Source organism: Vulpes vulpes, chromosome 3 (genome assembly GCF_048418805.1).
Source record: "Vulpes vulpes isolate BD-2025 chromosome 3, VulVul3, whole genome shotgun sequence".
In the NCBI taxonomy this organism is placed as follows: Eukaryota; Metazoa; Chordata; class Mammalia; order Carnivora; family Canidae; genus Vulpes; species Vulpes vulpes.
This window is the reverse complement of record NC_132782.1, coordinates 15208180-15228410: the sequence shown is the minus strand read 5'-3', so window position 1 is coordinate 15228410 and position 20231 is coordinate 15208180. Positions and strand designations below refer to the sequence as shown.

The following is a 20231-nucleotide window of genomic DNA, read 5'->3' as shown; positions in this document are numbered from 1 at the left end:
AGAGAAAGAGGCAGAGACACAACAGGCAGAGGGAGAAGCAGGCTCCACGCAGAGGGTCTGACGTGGGACTTGATCCTGGGTCTCCAGGATCACGCCGTGGGCTGCAGGCAGTGCCAAACCGCTGCACCACCTGGGCTGCCCCTCTTTTTTAGTTTTAAATAGGCTCCACATCCAATGTGGGCTCGAACTCATGACCTTGAGATCAAGAGTCACATGCTCTACCAACTGAGATAGCCAGGTGCCCCTGAATGGATTCTTATTATTCAAGAAATGGGGAAAGAAACTCTTCTCCTCTCTTTTCTACCACATCTGTATCTGCTCTCTTTATCTGCTCAAGTTAGTATTCCAATTCTATTGTTGGCTTAAAGAGGCTTTTTATGGGCTCATTACCATTTCTAGCAGTATATTAAGTGACATGCATTCTGAATTATATAAAACTGACACATGAGGGCAGCCCCAGTGGTGCAGCGGTTTAGCGCCGCCTGCGGCCCAGGGTGTGATCCTGGAGACTGTGGATTGAGTCCCACATCGGGCTCCTTGCATGGAGCCTGCTTCTTCTCCCTCTGCCTGTGTCTCTGCCTCTCTCTCTCTCTCTCTCTCTCTCTCTCTCTGTGTGTCTGTCATGAATAAATAAAATCTTTAAAAAATAAAAATAAAAAAATAAAACTGACACATGAATCCAACAAAATACTACTTGGTGATAATTTTTTAAATTCATATACCTAAAAGAATATTTATAATTATAGATTTGCATCTTCCTTTGTTGTCTTCAATTACAGAATTGAATATTTCTTAATAAATTTAAGATGTAGGACTGCTGGAAATTTGCAAATTGGCAACCCAAGTCCAAGTGTCAAATATCTTCCTTTCCTAAGTCCCCACAATGCAACCAACAGAATGGAAGAAATTCTGTACCACTGTTAGAAACTAAGTAAAGCAAATTCTTACCTATGTACTTGAATTTTCAAGAGATTTCCACAAAAAATAGGGCATTTGAGAATGCAGTCAGGTTAAGTAATATTTGCCATCATTCACAAAGACAGAGCCCACCATGAAAAGGAAAGGAATTTATGTTGACCTCAGAGCCCAATCAACATCTCCTAGACTACACTGAAGATAAGCTGAAGAAATAACTCAAACGAACCTTAAACTTGCTGGAACTTCTAACCAGCACATGGAAAGACCACATAGAAAGGGAATCCTGCAGCGTGATCATACCCTACATGCAAAGCCCATAGGTAGGTGGATGGCCTGTGAAGATGTTAGTACTTGCAGGTAGTTTCCTGGAGATCAGTCTGCCACCTGCAATTATCTCAGAGCTGCAAGAGCTGGCATAAGAGAAGTTTCTCAATGGTGACACACTGGTCAAATACTTGCCTTTCTCTGCCAATGGCTCTGCCCCTAACTTGTGGAAAACCGTGGGTTTCTATGCTGACAAAGAAAAAAATTACAATAAATCCAGAGGTTTCCCATTTCTTTTTACTAAGGGTTACAAGAAATGAATATACAATTTGGCAACACATGTATCTTGAGAATTGATATCTATGTCACTCAGATATTTATAACTATGAGAAATAAATATATGTATACACATATACAAAAACCAAAATCATAATAATAAAAAGATATATTTAAGCACATAAAAATAAGTGTCTTCTAAATACTAAAACCATTCAGGGGTGCCTGGATGGCTCAGTTGGTAGAAAATGTGACTCTTGATCTCAGGGTTGTACATTTGAGCCCCATGTTAGGTATAGAGATTATATTAGGTATAGAGTTTTATATAATTCAGAATGCGTGTCACTTAATATACTGCTAGAAATGGTAATGAGCCCATAAAAAGCCTCTTTAAGCCAACAATAGAATTGGAATACTAACTTGAGCAGATAAAGAGAGCAGATACAGATGTGGTAGAAAAGAGAGGAGAAGAGTATCTTTCCCCATTTCTTGAATAATAAGAATCCATTTAGGGGCACCTGGCTATCTCAGTTGGTAGAGCATGAGTTCGAGCCCACATTGGATGTGGAGCCTATTTAAAACTAAAAAAGATGGGATCCCTGGGTGGCGCAGCGGTTTGGCGCCTGCCTTTGGCACAGGGCGCGATCCTGGAGACCCGGGATCGAATCCCACATCGGGCTCGCGGTGCATGGAGCCTGCTTCTCCCTCTGCCTATGTCTCTGCCTCGTGTCTGCCTCTCTCTCTCTGTATGACTATCATAAATAAATAATATTAAAAAAAAAAAAAGATTTAAAACTAAAAAAGAGGGGCAGCCTTCAGTGGTTTAGCGTTAGCGCCGCCTTCAGCCCAGGGCCGGGTCTCCAGGATCGAGTTCCGCGTCGGGCTCCCAGCCATGAAGCCTGCTTCTCCCTCTGCGTCTCTGCCTTTGTGTGTTTGTGTGTTTGTGTGTGTGTGTGTGTGTGTGTGTGTGTGTGTGTGTGTGTGTGTGTCATTAATAAATAAAATCTTGGGGATCCCTGGGTGGCGCAGCGGTTTGGCGCCTGCCTTTGGCCCAGGGCGCGATCCTGGAGACCCGGGATCGAGTCCCACGTCGGGCTCCCGGTGCATGGAGCCTGCTTCTCCCTCTGCCTGTGTCTCTGCCTCTCTCTCTCTCTCTCTGTGACTATCATAAATAAATAAAAAAAAAAAAATTTAAACAAAATAAATAAATAAATAAATAAAATCTTAAAAAAATAAAACTAAAAAAGAAAAAATTTAAATAAGAGTCTATTCAGGGGACAATTTTTTAATTTAAATAGGCTGTTTATTCATTTGTGATTAAATTCATTTATCCAATCATCCATTCATTGTTACAAACATTTATTGGACAATCTCCATTTGCTGGTCACTAATCTAGTAACTAAGAATATGAAAATGAATACAATTGTCTTTTTTTCTTTAAGAAGTTCACAATCTGGGAAGGAAGTTATAAATATGGAACAATAATTAGGGTTTGACAGTAGATATTTTGGCAAATAGATGCACAGGATATGTGGAAGCATATAAAATGGACATCTGATCTAGTCTAGAGAAGGCTAATTTTTAGAAAAGATCAGTTCCATCATCAAAGTATCAAAACTGAGTAGGAATAAGTCATACAAATAGTGGGGATGTAGGAGTATTTTAAAGAGAGGAATTAGCATGGGTGAAGACCCAAAAGTGAGTTAGATTATGGTGGATTTGGGTAATTACAAGTAGTCAAGATGACTAAGAGGGCAATGTTAAAGATGAGATTGGAAAGAGAGAGACAAGGGCCAGGTCATGATGTGCCTTATAGGCCATGTGTCTAAGGTGTGCCAAAATTTGGAATAAGTTTCTGCTTTGAGCAAAGACCATATTTTAATTCTCTTAATCACAAAGGAATGGAAATTGGAGGATGCCAAGAGGCAAGAGTCTTTTACATGCCCTTAAATATATTACCAAGTGCTATTCAGGTATTACCTGGTGGTGATTTAAAATATGGCCACACATTCTTTGATACTCCTCTACACATTCCTTGATACTCCTTAGGTGGAATCTAATTCCTTCCTCCCTTGACTGTGAAGCTATACAGAGTAACTCATTTCCAGTGAAGAGAATAAATTAGGAGTGATGGTGTATGATCTCCTGAAAGAGTTCAGGATATAAAAGGCATTGTAGCTTCCTCCTTGATATATTGGATCACTCATTCTTGAGGAGCCATGGTGTAAGGACACTCAGGAAGCTCTATGGAGAGGTGCATGTGGCAAGGAGCTGAGACCTCCTGCCAAGAGATATGTAAAAATGGATTCTCCATCCTCAGTCAAGCCTTCAGATATCTACTACTACAACTAACATCTTGACTGCAACCTCTGGAGAACAGCCAGCGAAGCTACTCCCAGCTTCCTGAATCTCAGAAGTGGTGTGAAATAATAAATGTTTATTGTTTTAATCCACTAAGTTTAGGGGTAATTTCTTAGCAACGGATAGCTAAAACACACTATACAGCTGCTAGCCCTGTGCCTGAAAGTGAGATTTTTCACACATTTTAAAAACAATCTCTAAACTGTAGACCTGGGCAGTCTATTCCATTGTTGGGCTTTGAGCAGCATAAGAATCTGTCTTTGGCTGGGCATAATGAGGATGGGGCCAATAAAGGACTCTAGTGACACCAAAATCCCTAAATGGAGGGATTTTGACCAAGAACCTTAAACATAATTATCGAAAAGAAATTTACCAGAATTTAATTTTTATGTAGATACTGCATATCATTCTACTTACTTCTACTGATAGGCAAATCTTTCTCTGGGAAAGGGCCAGTAGACCTTGCTTGAGAACAACTCTGTTACTATTAATCTCATCAGCTTCTCAAAAGAAGGAAAAATCATCATAGGATTGTTTGCATCACTTTCCCATGGATATGATCATCTAGAGAAAAAGCAGAGAGATATATGAAAGCTTAAGTGATCTTCATTCCTAATGATTAAAAATCCATCCTAAATCTTGTAACTTCCATATTTTTAACTCTAGTTCAGACCACTCCTTTGAGTCCCAGCTTCACATATCCAACTGCCTTTAAGACATATTCATTTGTCTTATCTATATCTCAAATTTAAAATGTCTAGCATGGGCATCCCGGGTGGCTGAGTGGTTTAGCACTGCCTTTGGCCCATGGCATGGTCCAGGAGACCCGGGATCGAGTCCCACATTGGGCTCCCTGCATGGAGCCTGCTTCTCTCTCTGCCTGTGTCTCTGTACCTCCCCTCTCTCCTTGTGTGTGTCTCTCATGAATAAATAAATAAAATCTTTAAAAAAATGTCTAGGATGAAATAAGCATTTAGCATTTTTTATTATTCTCCACCCCCACAGTGGACTTTCTAGTGGCATCTTTATCCACTCGGTTGTTCAAATCAGAAACCGAGGGATACATCTTTATTCATCATGTTCCCTTATTTTCAACATCAAATCTATCAGCAATTGATGTTAATCTTTTTTCTCCAGTATGAATCTTAAAGTTACTGCTGTCATCTTAGTCCACTCTCACTTCCCATGGATTATTGCATCAACACCTTAACTGGCCTTTAGTTCTCTTAAGTCCCTTTTCTTTCATCATCCAGAGAGATTTTATTAAAATAAAAATTCAAGGATCCCTGGGTGGCGCAGCAGTTTGGCGCCTGCCTTTGGCCCAGGGCGCGATCCTGGAGACCCGGGATCGAATCCCACCCACGTCGGGCTCCCGGTGCATGGAGCCTGCTTCTCCCTCTGCCTGTGTCTCTGCCTCTCTCTCTCTCTCTCTGTATGACTATCATAAATAAATAATAAAAACATTTTAAAAATAAAATAAAATAAAAATTCATCATATTATTCTCCTACGTAAAACTTTTCAGTGGCTTTCCATTCATTTAAAATAGAATGGAGGAAAAAATAAATAAAATAGAATGGAGGGCAGCCCCAATGGCCCAGCCGTTTGGCGCCGCCTTCAGCCCAGGGTCTGATCCTGGAGACCCGGGATCGAGTCCCACGTCGGGCTCCCTGCATGGAGCCTGCTTCTCCCTCTGCCTGTGTCTCTGCCTCTCTCTCTCTCTCTCTCTCTCTCTCTGTCTGTTTTGAATAAATAAAATCTTAAAAATAAATAAATAAATAAAATAGAATGGAAACAACCATCTCCTGCAAAGCCTTGCGTGATCTGGCCTCCTCTTCTCAACCTCCTTTCCTACCACTCCTTCTCTTCACTTCTATCATACCTATCTTCCAGGTCTTGCACACCTATCAAACCTTTGCTTGCTTCAGGGTCTTCTCACATGTTTTTCCCTCTGTCTGGAATTTTGTTTTCCCATTCTTTATCTGTGGGTTTCTTACCAGCTCAGAGAATCTTCTTTGCTTCTAAGAATGCCTACTAAACAAAAACATTTTTTGAAAATTTAGTGTTTTTCAGGCAATCATATAAACCTGTTTTAGCTATAGCCAATAGTGACTTTTTTCTTAGCTCTTCCTAGAGAAAGTGACTTTGGCTCTAAGGCTGCTTACTCTGTACAGATGGATGAATCATCTGGGAATCTCTTGTCCTGCTTAATAATACCAAAGTGAACTTCCTGGCTCACTTAACTGTGTAGTCCTCCATGGCACAGGGGAAGGAAATTTTCCCCTCTAAAGCTGAGTGATGGGACTCCAAGAAAAAATTCTTTTGGATTGGATGCATATGAAAGAAAGGTTTATACCGCAGTCTTTTTATCTAAGTATGTTGTTGATCTATCCTGTGTCTACCTGTTCAGGAAGAAAAAAAATAGGGACAGCAGATTGAGAATAGCAGCGGAACAGTCTGCACACTTGATTGGCTGACAAGGATGCACAGGCAAGTAGGCATCTCAGGCTGAGCTGCCTTGCCAGCATGCATAGGATTGGTCGCCAGAGGAGGGCACTCAGAGTTTGCAATAAAGTACTGATGGTGGAAGCTCGTGGTAGTGATGGTGATGGGGCTGGGAAGGTGGGTGGAAGAGGAAGTGCTGGAGCTAAATCTCCCAGATCACAGCCCTTCAGTAAGGAGGGTGCTCAGTGATCTCTGAGGAACTCACACATGAGCCCTGTATGGCTTACCACTCAGATGGCATTAATAGCAGGTGAATGTTGGCTAGAGAAAGAATGACAACCAGAGTGGTTGGTTGGGCAGGGAAACTCCATTGCCTAAGAGGCTAGATCTGTAGTGCTGAAATTGAGAAACACTAGAGATTAAGGGCTTTTCTGTAAAATAATGTCCCCATTCCACTATATGTCATTCAGTTAGCTAGTTCTTTCTAAAGGAAAGAAACATTTGAATTTAGTGTAGGACTTAATTTTGGTTAGGAGTGAAACAAATTTTGGAGAAAGGAAAACACTAGCAATTCTGGGCTAACCAAAATTGAATTTGGCTTTAATCACTGCTCTTTATATATCTTTCTTGTGCCCAAAGAAAGTCACAAGTTTCCCTACAGCTTCAAATAACCCCAGGTTAGAATCTAATTCATTTCTTTAAAATATCTATTTTTCTGCTCTGCTTTCAACTTTAGTTATGTTTTTGCTTTAGAATCAAGGAACATGAAGAGGAGGAAGAAATAAGGAGAAAACATGAAAAAAAGGATGCTGAAGAAATAAAGCGACAGAATTCATTATATGAATTGGAAATGAGGAAAAAACTAGAAAAGAAAAAAGAAGATATAAATGAAAGCAGAAAACTGTTTTTTGTAAGTTGAAAATACAGCACTTCTTCAAAAAATATATAAAATCCAATGACTAACTTTTAATATTTTTTTGGTAAAATATTGTGGAGTAGAAAACAAGTTGCTATTAAGTTGGGTTTCTAAGTATACTATTGGGAGAACTGTATTTACTATGAATTTTTGTGAGCATGCTCTCATGTATGAACGAGAAAAGAGAATGAGACTTTATTTTCAAGTGAAGATGTTTTCTTATCCTTTAAATGAGAGAATCGAGGAATGAATGGGGTGATGTGTGTTCGGGTCTGCCTCAATGTTATTAAGTGTTTGATAAACATAATGGTTATTTTGTGCCTATTGCAACTAACTTTATCTTATAATTTTTTACATTCTTTTTTTTAAGATTAGTTTTTATTCTTAAGTAATACATGCACAGAATTAAAACATCAAACACTGCCAGAGGCTTAAAAGAAGAGTAGCTTCATGAGGACAACCACTTCCAGGTTCTTTTTGCTGTTTGTTCTGATATGAAATTATATTCTAAATAATCTGTATATTTTAAAAATACATATCAAGTTCTAAAGATACGTATCTTGATTTATCAATTTAGACATTTTCTGTCCATCTGGCCATTCTCCCCTTTCCCTAAAATAATTATGTCACAATTTTAGCTAAATCATTATTATTATATAAATATTCTCTGAAGAGCCAAGTCATATACTATGATTATATTTCTTTGCATAAATTTTTTATGATTAAAATAGTTGTGTATTTGCTTTGATGCTTATATACCTGTTTTTTTCCATATGTTCTATAAGTTCTGTCAAATGTATATTGATATTAGTTTTCAAATATTCATCTAAGGAATTCTTCAGGGAGTTTGATCCTCCCTTTCCCTCTGCCCCTCCACCTCACTTGTGTGTGCACTCTGTCTCAATAAATAATCTTAAACAATGAATATTCATCTAATATTAAAGTATCTATATTAAATGGTTTTCTTAGAGCTCCTCCATCCAAGTCCTCTATCCTTCTCTTACTTCCGGACTGCTTATCCTCTAGGCCTCCTGCACAGATGTCACTCTGGAACTTCCCTGGCTCACTTTCCTGGGCTGCAGTTCCCATTTCCTGAATCACATGTCTTCCTTTTCCTTGGCTTACTTCTTCATCTTACTGAGATACATCTTTAAGTAACTTTTTTTTTTTTTAATTTTATTTATTTACTTGAGAGAATGAGTGAACATGAGCAGGGGAGGGGGAGAGGCAAAGGGAGAAGCAGACTCCCCACTAAGCATGGAGCCCCACTTGATTTGCAGCTCCATCCCAGGACCCCAGGATCATGACTTGAGCCAAAGGCAGCTGCTTAACCCACTGAGTCACTCAGGCACCCTTTCGAGTAACTTTCTAAGAAGGGGTAAAGGTTAACTTTTAAAATTCTTAATTGAAAAGATTATCATTTAAAGTCATATTTGCTTTATGGTTTGACTAGATACAGAATTCTGGTTCAGAATTCAGAATTTTGTATTCATAGTTTCATGATCATCTGACTTCCAGTATTGCTGTTGAGAAATATGTTGCCATTTAGGGTCTTTAGCCTACTTATGTGACCTATTGTATTTTATTTTTCTTTCCCTCTCTTTATGAAAGATTTCTGGGTCTTTATTTTACATGACATACTTTGATATAGTTCTTTTTATTATTTTGCTGAGCATTCAGTTGATGCATTCAATCTGGAAAGGTATATTCCTTTTATTCTGGAAACTCTTTCTTTTTTTTTTTTTTTAAAGATGTTATTTATTTATTCATGAGAGACACACAGAGAGAGGGAGAGACACAGGCAGAGGGAGAAGCAGGATCCATGCAGGGAGCCCAATGTGGGACTCGATTCTGACACCGTGGGATCACGCCCTGAGCCAAAGGCAGACACTCAACTGCTGAGCCACCCAGGTGTCCCTTCTTACTTTCTTTTTTTTTTTTTTTTTAAGATTTTATTTATTTATTAATGAGAGACACAGAGAGGGAGAGAGAGAGAGAGAGAGAGAGAGAGAGAGAGAGAGAGAGAGAGAGAGAGGCAGGGAGGCAGAGATACAGGCAGAGGGAGAAGTAGGCTCCATATAGAGACCCCAACACGGGACTCGATCCCGGGTCTCCAGGATCAGGCCCTGGGCTGAAGGCGGCGCTAAACCGCTGAGCCACCCAGGCTGCCCCATCTTACTTTATTTCTTGTATAGTCTTCCATTTTGTCTCTTCTGTTCTAGAACCCCTCTGATACACATTGGACTTTCTGAATTGATGTTGTAATTAAAAAAATAAATAAATAAATAAATAAATAAATAAGGGATCCCTGGGTGGCGCAGCGGTTTGGCGCCTGCCTTTGGCCCCGGGGCGCGATCCTGGAGACCCGGGATCGAATCCCACGTCGGGCTCTCGGTGCATGGAGCCTGCTTCTCCCTCTGCCTGTGTCTCTGCGCCTCTCTCTCTCTCTCTCTGTGTGACTATCATAAATAAAAAAAAAAAAGAAAAAGAAAAAAACCAAAAAAACCAAAAACTTCCTCATTTTAAGGGAAATTCAAAGATAATACCTTAAAGAAATTAAAACTTTGAAGCACAGAAGTAGTCATTCCAAAGCTGATATGGCAACTTCAGAATCAATACGGACTGAAACAGCTCTTCTTGTTTTGCTTTGCTATTCTTGGAACGTAGATGGCTTCTGTCCTCAAAGTTGCCCCATGACCCTGAATGGCTGTTGGAGCTCCTCCCCTCATATCCACATTCCAGGCAGCAAGAAGGAAAAAAAGATGAAGGACAAAAAAGGATGCTCAACTATCTATTCTCCTTCTAAAGAACATTTCAGAAGTTTCCCACTGAATCTCGTTGGTCATAATTAGTCACATTTAGCTGAAAAGAAAGCTTGGAAATGTAGTCTTTTTTGATGAGCATGTTTCCACTGTGAACAAAATCTAGGTCTTGTTACTAATGCAGAAAAGAGGGAACCCTGGGTGGCGCAGCGGTTTAGCTCCTGCCTTTGGCCCAGGGTGTGATCCTGGAGACCAGGGATTGAATCCCATGTCGGGCTCCTGGTGCATGGAGCCTGCTTCTCCCTCTGCCTATGTCTCTGCCTCTCTCTGTGTGTGTGACTATCATAAATAAATAAAAAATAAAAATTTATTAAAAAAAAACTAATGCAGAAAAGAAGAAAGAATCTTGGGTAGGCAATTAATTGTTCCTGCCATTTTGGGGTTTTATTTGACTTTGAGAGTTACTCTCAACTTTCTTTTAAACTTTGTATTGAATTTTAAATTTAGCTACCAAGGGGTACCTGGGAGGCTCAGTCGGTTAAACATATGGCTCTTGATTTCAGCTCAGGTCGTGATCTCAGGGTCATGGGATTGAACCCCAAGTCAGTGCAGTCTGCTTGAGATTTTCTCTTTTCCTCTCCCTCTGCTCCTCCCCCCCGCCACTCACTCACTCTCTCTCTCTCTCTCTCTCTTAAATAAATAAATAAATCTTAAAAAAAATAAATTTAGCTACCAAAGTCTTAATTTGTAAGAGTTTTACTTGTAATGTTATTGTTCCTTTTAGCCTAAAATCTTATTCTTATTTCATGGATGCAATATTTTTGTCTCTCCAAGACACTTTGGAATGGGACAGACCTTTGAATGCTAACTCTGCCACTAACTAGCTATGTAACCTTGAGCTGAGGCTTTCAACTTCTAAAGATGAGAATTGACTTTGTGTTCATTAAGTCTGTTCTTTCTTATTATAAAACAAATCTGTATAAACATTACAATAAACTTAGAAAAAATCAGGAAAAGAAATCATCCAAAATTAGTCACTTTTAACAGTTTGACATTGGCATTAGGTTTTCGTGTTGACTCATGCTTCTCTTAACCAGATTATGGGCTTTTCAAAGTAATAGACATAAAATAGGAGAGTACTTAAGAAAGCTAGGCAATAGTAAACCCTGAGTTATAAATATATTGGAAGATTAAACATTGCATCTTTCACCTTGAATTGGTTTCTACTTCTAGTAACTGAATACACTAATATATCTATATATCCAGGCTATTGTGTTCAAAGGCACCTATTTTTATGATACCTAATTCAGAATGGGGACATGGATATATGCTGATATGAACAAATTTTTATTTTTTGTCTTGAAAAATAATGAACCATATTAAATTTTTCTGTTAGAATATGTATCTATATCTTGTGTATGTGGGAAAAGAAAGTCTAGACAAGAAACTTGATTCACAGTGATCAAGTCTGGTGGGGGAATTAGGAATATAGGCAGACATTGATGGGGGAAGGAAGGACATTTTATACTGTGTACCATATAACTATATTAATTAAACAGTAAATGAAAATCAATGAAAACACTTAATGTATTTTTATGATTATAGTATTATTTTTTAAGATTTGTTTCTTTTTAAAGATTTTATTTATTTATGAAACAGAGAGAGAGAGAGAGAGAATGGAGGGGCCGAGGGAGAAACAGACTCCCTGCTGAGCAGGGAGCCTGACCTGGAGCTGCATCCCAGGGACCCTGAGATCATGACCCCAGCTGAAACCAAGAGTTGGCTGCCTAACTGATCCACCAATGTTCCCCCTAGAATTATTTTTAATTAAAATTTTTAAAGAAATGAAATATTTGAAATACAGGAAAGCATTAAGATGAAAAGTCACATATATAATCTCATACCCCAGAGATAACTGTTAACATTTGATACATTTCTTCTAGTAGTATATACATTATAAACTTGTACCTATATGTTTGCAAAACTGAAATATGTTATTATGTAGTATTTTATATTCTCCTTCCACCCCCACTTCCCCATTATATTATTTGTATCTTCCCATATCACTGAGAGTATAATTTAACTGTTTCTTCATTATTAGAGATTTAGAGGTTGTTTCCATTTTTTCACTCAAATAACTTTGAGATAAAGTACATGGTACATAAAGCTTAATGTGTATCTCTGATTGTTTCTTTGGTATAAATTCCCAAGAGAGAAATAACTGAGTCAGAAGCTATGACCATTTGACAGGTTCTTGTTAGATACTCGTATGTCAAAAAAAAAAAAAAAAAGATACTCGTATGTCAAAAGATATTTTTCTTTGTAATAGGATAATACATAATTTTTCCCCCAAGGAACATATGAATGATAAGAATATCATCAAAGCCGTAGAACTGCAGCAGCAAGAGGAGGAAGATGAAAAGATTAGGAAATTTATCAAAGCAAAAAAGCGTCTTATACAAATGGGGAAAGAAAAAGAAGCTGAAACACACAGGTAACCTTTTAAAAATAATTGATGTAATTAATAAAGTACTATTTGAAATTATTATAAATCAGAAGTGATATGAGAATAGTTTTTAAGAAAAAGTCATTATATATAACTCGGCAATTAGTGATGTGACTTTAAAGTTAGGGTTCCCTTGGAATATCAAGAATGTCTATCTGGTTGATGGTTGGAAATAGTGAAATCTCTGCTATAGGAGAGGGATATGAGCTGGAGATGCCTTTGTGAGCCATCGATATATAGATGGTAGGTAGGTTAGAACAGTGGACACAGGTGACCTCACCTATGATGAGTAGGTAAGAAATGAAAGTGGCATAGTCCCTTGGGAAGCCCATATTTAAGGGTCAAATGGAGAAAAGATCATGTGAAGATCAAAGAATAGTTTCCAGAAATTGGAAGAAAATCAGAGAAACAAGAAAGGAGAGTCTCAATAAGAAGAGAGCAGTCATTGGTATTACATCAATAGAGGGATTAAATGAAATTTTATTTTTTAAGGATTTATTTATTATTTATTTTAGAGACAGAGAGTGGGAGGGGGAGGACAGAGGAAGAGTGAGTCTTAAGCAGACTCTGCACTGAGCATGGATCCCAATGGGAGGCTCGATCTCACAACCCTGAGATCATAACCTGAGTGGAAACCAGAAGTCAGACACTCAACCATTTGCACCACCCAGGCACCCCTAAGTGAGAATTTAAAAATGAAATGTCCATCAGATATGGAGGTCATTTCTTACCTTAGAAGTTTGGGATGAGGTAGGAGAGGAGAGGGGGCCAATTGCAGCACATTGTGTTTCTGTCTAGATCCTACTTTTTCCTTGTGCAGAACATTCCAATGGCTTTATATCACATGTAGAGTATATACTAAGGCCCATACAGCTCTCCACCATCCTAATTGCCAGCTGACCCCAGCCTCACCTCTGAGACTTCATCTTGTACTATTCTCTCCTTTGCCTCTTCATCACTCACACTGGATCCTCTCTGGGGAATGCTGACTGACCTCCCTAAACTCTTTCAAAAGGATCATTACTCAGATGTTGTCTTCTCATTCAGGCTTTCACTGACCACCTTAATTAAAATTACAGCTCCACCCCCCCCCCCCACATTGCTTATCCACTTAATTTCTTTTTCCTCATTTCGAGAGATAGCACTATTTTAACTATTTATTTTGTTCACTATCACTGTACCCCAGCTAGAGTGTTCTAGAAGAACAGATCTTTAATGTTTTTGTTTACTGTTGTGTCCCCAGCACCTGGAATAGTGTCTGGAACATAGCTGGCAATCAGTAAAGTGTTTAGGAATATTGTTGAAAGTCTAGATGCAATGTCACCTTTCCCATGAAGCTTTCCTTTTTTCTCATCTGCCTATATCATTTTCTAGCTTTCTCATGGCATATATATCACCCTTTGGTGTTTATAGTTATTTGCATAAATGTTTTTTCTCCACTTTAGACTGTGATTTCCTTGGGATATGCACTGTGTCCTTTCTTATCGTTTCTCCCACATTGCTTTACAAATTCACTCAATAAATTAATGAATCTGTCGCATCTAAATTTAAAAGTATTTTTTGCCCTACTCTAAATGAAAATGCCACTATTCTTTTAACAAATAACCTAGTTATTGTTATGTGTCAGGCACCATGCTTGGCTCTGAACTAGAGCCTTAGACTTACTTACTTAGACTAGACTTACCCATTCTCTGACCTCAGGAATCTCATAGTGTAAAAACATAGTTGTCTACCTTCATATAAATAGATGAAGTCGATAAAGTGCTATTAATAGGTTGTAAACAGGCTATATAGTAAGAGGATGGATTTATTCAGGATTTTGATAACTTTTACTTGATATTTTGAGATTTCATTCAAAGAAAGGCCTTTGATTTATTTTATAACCTAAGCCTCCAATGATAGAGTAAGGAGGGTATCTGACAAAGTACTTTGAAAATTTTTTCATTGTGAGAATTTTAATACTTTATTTCTTCACATACACGTGCACATGTGCACATACAGAAGATATTATATGCATTACTCCCTTTGGATTTTTAAAAGATACTTTATTCTAAACAAAGTATTAAAAATAGTTTCCACTTAATCAGTACATAGAAAGAGCAGTGGGGCTCCTTTTAGTCTTGTAAAAGACTATAAAAGATCCAGTTTCTAATGAAATTATATTGGCTCCAAAATAAATCTATTCATGAAGATTTAACAAGTGATGGTTATTTTGTTATAGGTTAATGGAAGAAAGGAGAGAAAGAATAAATAACTTCCTGAGTGAGCTAATAAAAGAGAAACTTGACAATGAAGATTTGATTATTGCTAGAGATATTGCAGAGGCTGAGGCTGAATGGGAAAAAAGAGAAAAAGAAAAATATGAAAAAAACAAAGCAGAATTAAAAGCAATTGCAGAATATAGAGCTGTTGTGGTAAGCAATTCAATTATGATGAATAAAAATTAAAAAAAAATTTTTTAAGTCCTTTTCATTGTAGTTTCCACTCCCTCTGCTGGATAAAAACCTAGAAAAGATTTGGAAAACAACGTATGAATTATCTTCCTATATTCTTGAAACTAGACCATGTTTACTTTCTAGCAGATCACGTGATAATCAATTATAAGTAAGATATTGATAGATGCAAAATAATAATCTCTTCTGTTTCAGAGCCATCTAAAATGCAAAAATTGTTATTCACTTAGTATACATTTCAATGTTTTTTAAGACCAATCAAATAAAAATTACCCCATTGCATTTCCTTATTTCTTAATCCTTGAGATAATCCTTATCTCCTACATAATTGGCCATCATAACATTTAAGTTAGATAGTTTATAAACATTGTTGCAGTTCATTTTTTACCTTGGAAAGATCTTGCTATTCTGCTTCTGTATTTATTTTTTAAACCAGTATGACTCAGGTTTCATTGTATGTTACCTGTTGTTCTAGAAATAAAACAAAACCAAAGTAAACTGGACATGTGGGAATCAGCCCAGGGGTATGTAATTTTCTGCCTTTGCATTGCTCCTGGCTTTCTGCTTGGAGCTTTCTAACTATGCTTTATTAGAGAGCACTGGTTGATAAAAAAATTTTTTCCCCTTTGCCCTTTAACACGTAGATGAAAAATAAAGAGGAAGAAGAAAGACAGAGAAAACTAGAGGCTAAAGAACAATTGCTGGCTATCATGAAAGCAGATCAGATTTTCCAGGAGCATGAAAAGGAGAAAAAACGCAAAGCTGATAAAGAACATCGAGAAGTTCAAGATGCCCATATTCAGCAAATGGTAATTATTCTTAAATATTTATACTTATTTTAACAATAAATATGTAAGGTAGAGTTTATGCTGGTTTTGTTTCCCAGGTGGTTTCCTTTGTCAGATCAGATCAGATGATCGTTACAGTTATGACACAATAAAATATATTAAAAACATGAAGAGTTCATTTATCTTTTTATCTGTATGAAGTTCCAATACTAGGTTTATGTCTTTTGCACAAATATTTATCCTTTTTCAGTGTCTATTATGCTTTAGTAAATATTAAAGAAAATGCAAATGCATATGGCAGGCCATGATGCTTACCTTCTTCCTTTTACTTTTCCCCCCTCTTTATAACTATAGCCCAGAGGTAATGTTGATTAGGATTTCATAGGTTTCAGAGTTGGGGTGAATAGGGGTGCCAGAGATTTTAGAACATGTATAGAGGACCTGGTGTGCAACAATTTATGACTTAAAACTATTTTTCCAAAAATGGCTATACCATTTTCCATTCCTAGCTGCAATGTACGCGAGGACAAGTTGTTCCACATCTTCATCATCCTTGTGTTTGTGATCTTTTAACTATTTCTAGTGTAATGATTTCTTGTATTGTTTTGCATTTTCCTAATGACTAAAGATATGTCCTTTATTGATATTTGTGTGCCTTCTTTTAGGAGGTATGTATTCAAATCTTTTGCCAATTATTCAACTGAGGTTTTTTTTTTTTTAAGATTTTATTTATTTGAGAGACGAGTGGGAGAGAGCACAAGCAGAGGGAGCGGCAGAGGGAGAGGAGAAGCAGGCTCCCCCTTGAGCAGGGAGCCCAACTTGGTCCTTGATCCCAGGATCCTAGAATCCTGACAGGAGCCTAAGGCTCCTAAGACACTTAACTGACTTAACTGACTTAGGCTCCTAAGACACTTAACTGACTGAACCACCCAGGCGCCCCTGGGTTGTTTTCTTACTGTGTTTCAACGTGGTGGAATATATGTAACATAAAATTTACCATTTTAACCGTTTTTCACGGTACCACTTCAGGGCCATTAAGTGCATTTACTATTACCACTACCCATCTCCATAACTTTTTCATCATGTACACTGAAATTCTGTTCCTTTACATTTCTTCCCCCTTTCTCCAAGCCCCTGATCACTATTCTACTTACTGTCTCTATGAATTTGAATATTCCAGGGCAGCCCGGGTGGCTCAGCAGTTTAGCGCCGCCTACAGCCCAGGGCGTGATCCTGGAGACCCCGGATCGAGTCCCACGTCGGGCTCCCTGCATGGAGCCTGCTTCTCCTTCTGCCTGTGTCTCTGCTTCTGTCTCTGTCTCTCGATTAAATAAATAAAAACCTTAAAAAAAAAAAAAAAAGAATATTCCAGGTACCTCATATTAATGGAATCATATATTTGTCCTTTTGTATCTATATTATTTTACTTAGCATAATAACTTTGAGATTCATCTCTGTTGTGTGTATGTCAGAGTTTCCTTTTTTTTATTAAGGCTGAATAATATTCCATTGTATGTATATACCACATTTGTTTATGCACACATCCATCAGTGGACATTTGGGTTGTTTCCATCTTTTGGCAATAATGCTTCTGTTGGATATTGGTATACAAATATCTGTTGAGTCCTGCTTTCGGTTCTTTTGTCTATATACACAGAAATAGAATGCCAGATCATATGGTAATTCTAAGTTAACTTTTTTTTTTAAAGATTTTATTTATTCATGAGAGACACAGATAGAGGCAGAGACACAGGCAGAGGAGAAGCAGGCTCCATGAAGGGGGCCCAATGCGGGACTTGATCCCGGGACTCCAGGATCATGCCCTGGGCTGAAGGCAGGTGCCAAACTGTTGAGCCACCCCGGGATCCCCTAGGTTTAACTTTTTAAAGAACCACTGAACTATTCTTTTTAAAAGATTTTATTTATTTATTTATTTAAGATTTTACTTATTTGAGAGAGCGAGCGAGCACACAAGCAGAGGGAGCAGCACGCAGAGGGAGAGGGAGAAGCAGACTCCCCACTGAGCAGGGAGCCTGAAGCTGGGTTCGATCCCAGGACCCTGGGATCATGACCTGAGCCAAAGGCAGATACTTAACTGGGCCACCCAGCTGCCCCAGATTTTAGCTTAATTTGAGAGTGAGAAAGAGGAAGCAGGGGGCAGGACAGAGAGTGTGCAAGTGGGGGAAGAGTCAGGAGGCACTAAGTACAGAGCCCTATCCAGGGTTGGATCCCAGGATCCTGAGATCATGGCCTGAGCTGAAATCAAGAGTCAGATGCTTAACCAAGCCACCCAGGTGCCCCCTTAAATAACCATACTGTTTTCTCTCGAACACTCTGCCATTTAACATCCCAAACAGTAATATTTAAGGTTCCAGTTTTTCCAAATTCTCAACATTTGTTGTGTTCTAGATTTGTCGTTAATGGTTTTGTTGTTTATTTATAATAGCCATAGCAATAGGCTTGAAGAGGATTTCTCTTGTGGTTTTCATTTGTATTTCCCTAATAATTAGTGATGTTGAGCATCTTTTCATGTTTATTGGACATGTCTATTCAATCTGAAGACTCCTTTGGCATGTATTATAGCATAGGTGGGCTAGCAATAAATTATTTCCATTTTTTAAAAACATTTTTTTAATTTATTCATGAGAGACAGAGAGAGGTAGAGACACAGGCAGAGGGAGAAGCAGGCTCCATGCAGGAAGCCCGATGTGGGACTCGATCCCGGGTGTCCGGGATCATGACCTAAGCCAAAGGCAGACACTCAACCACTGAGCTACCCAGGCATCCCACATTATTTCCATTTTTTATGTGTTTGTGGAAATGTCTTTGTCTTCATTTAATTGGGTATAAAATTACTGGATACCATTTTTCCCCAGCTCTCTTAATATATTGTTCTATGGTCTCCTGACTTTCATTGTTTATAATTAGAAATCTGCTGTTAATCATATTTTTGGTCCCCTAAATCTATTATTTTCCTCTTGCTGGTTTCAAAAATTTCTCTTTATTTTTGGCTTTCAGCAGATTGATAGTTTGACAGCCAACCAATGATGTGGGTGGAGTTTAAGTTTAATTCAGCGATGTTAAGCCAGTAATGCTTTTACCCCTGCTACACAAGCTGTGTGTGGGTTGAAGATGTTATTCCTAAGAACAGCAAATTCACAATTTCCTCCAGACTTTTAATTTTTGCTAAGCTCCCTGGGGTCTCCTGTGTGAACGTGTAGTTTATCAATGAGTCAAAGATGTCCATAGAGTTTATTATTTCAGCCCTTCTATGCCCATCTCACTCCCAGAATCTCCCCTTAAATTTCTAGCTACTTTGCTACCCAATCTAAATGGATTCTAACATCATTGTCTAGCAGACCTGTAAGTTTTCACCACTTGAGCTGAGGATTTAATGGCTTATAGGGTTGCTTGTTTTTGGAATTACTATAGTCTGGACTTTTATGGTTGAATCCTTGTGGTATAGTTTATTATGTTTCCTGCATTTCAGGTAAAATCCAGTTGAGGTCAGAAACAGATTCAAATTTTTTGGTTAAATTTCCTCTTATGTGGTGTTGTATACTTGCATCAGAAGGCACATAATGACTTGTCACTTCCTGTGACATGAACAGCCTTTGATTATTGTTTAGATCTCTTGGTTCATGAGGTGACATGACAAGATATTGATAATTTCTCATTTCTTATATTCATTTGAAGTCTTCAAAGAACTTTTCATGATTAACTGTTTGGTTTCCTTGAGGTTCAGTTTTTAAAGACAGAATAGTTGATTCTTTCCTTTTATTTTCCAATATTCAAAATAATTAGCTCTCTAGAATCTTCTAAAGATGCTTATTACTTTACCCCCATCTGTTATAATTTTTAGGAATTTAAAACAGTACTTTAAAAGTTTCTTTATACATGAACAGACATTTCTCCAAAGAAAATATACAAATGGCCAACAGACACATGAGAAAGTGCTCAAGATCACTCGGCATCAGAGAAATACAAATCAAAACCACAGTGAGATACCACAAGAGTCAGAATGGCTAAAATTAACAAGTCAAGAAACGACAGATGTCGGCAAGAATGCAGAGAAAGGGGAACCCTCTTAAACTGTTGGTGGCAATACAAGCTGGTGCAGCCACTCTAGAAAACAGTATGGAGACTCCTCAAAAAGTTGAAAACAGAGCTACCCTATGACCTAGCAGTTGCATTACTGGGTATGTTGATGTCCATCAACAGATGTATGGATAAAGATGTGGTGTGTGTATACACACACACACACACACACACACACACAATGTAATACTACTCAGCCATCAAAAAATGAAATCTTGCCATTTGCAACAATGTGAATGGAACTAGAGATATTATGCTAAGCAAAAGAAGTCAATCAGAGAAAGACAATTATCATATGATCTCACTCATTTGTGGAATTTAAGAAACAAAATAGAGGATCATAGGGGAAGAGAGAAAAAGATAAAACAAGATGAAATCAAGAGAGGAAGACACACCATAAGAGACTCTTAATCATAGGAAACAAACTAGGGGCTGCTGGAGAGGAG

The 20231-nt window shown here is 38.0% G+C and overlaps 1 protein-coding gene across 1 annotated transcript in view; it reads left to right on the top strand.

Annotated features, from left to right (window-relative positions):
- CFAP210 (cilia and flagella associated protein 210) overlaps positions 1 to 20231 on the top strand; it is a 42665-nt gene that overhangs the window by 15549 nt on the left and 6885 nt on the right. The window contains exons 5-8 of the mRNA XM_025994284.2: positions 7016 to 7172; positions 12295 to 12434; positions 14668 to 14860; positions 15544 to 15708. Coding sequence (XP_025850069.2) covers positions 7016 to 7172; positions 12295 to 12434; positions 14668 to 14860; positions 15544 to 15708 — 655 coding nt within the window. The remainder of the gene's footprint in view (positions 1 to 7015; positions 7173 to 12294; positions 12435 to 14667; positions 14861 to 15543; positions 15709 to 20231) is intronic.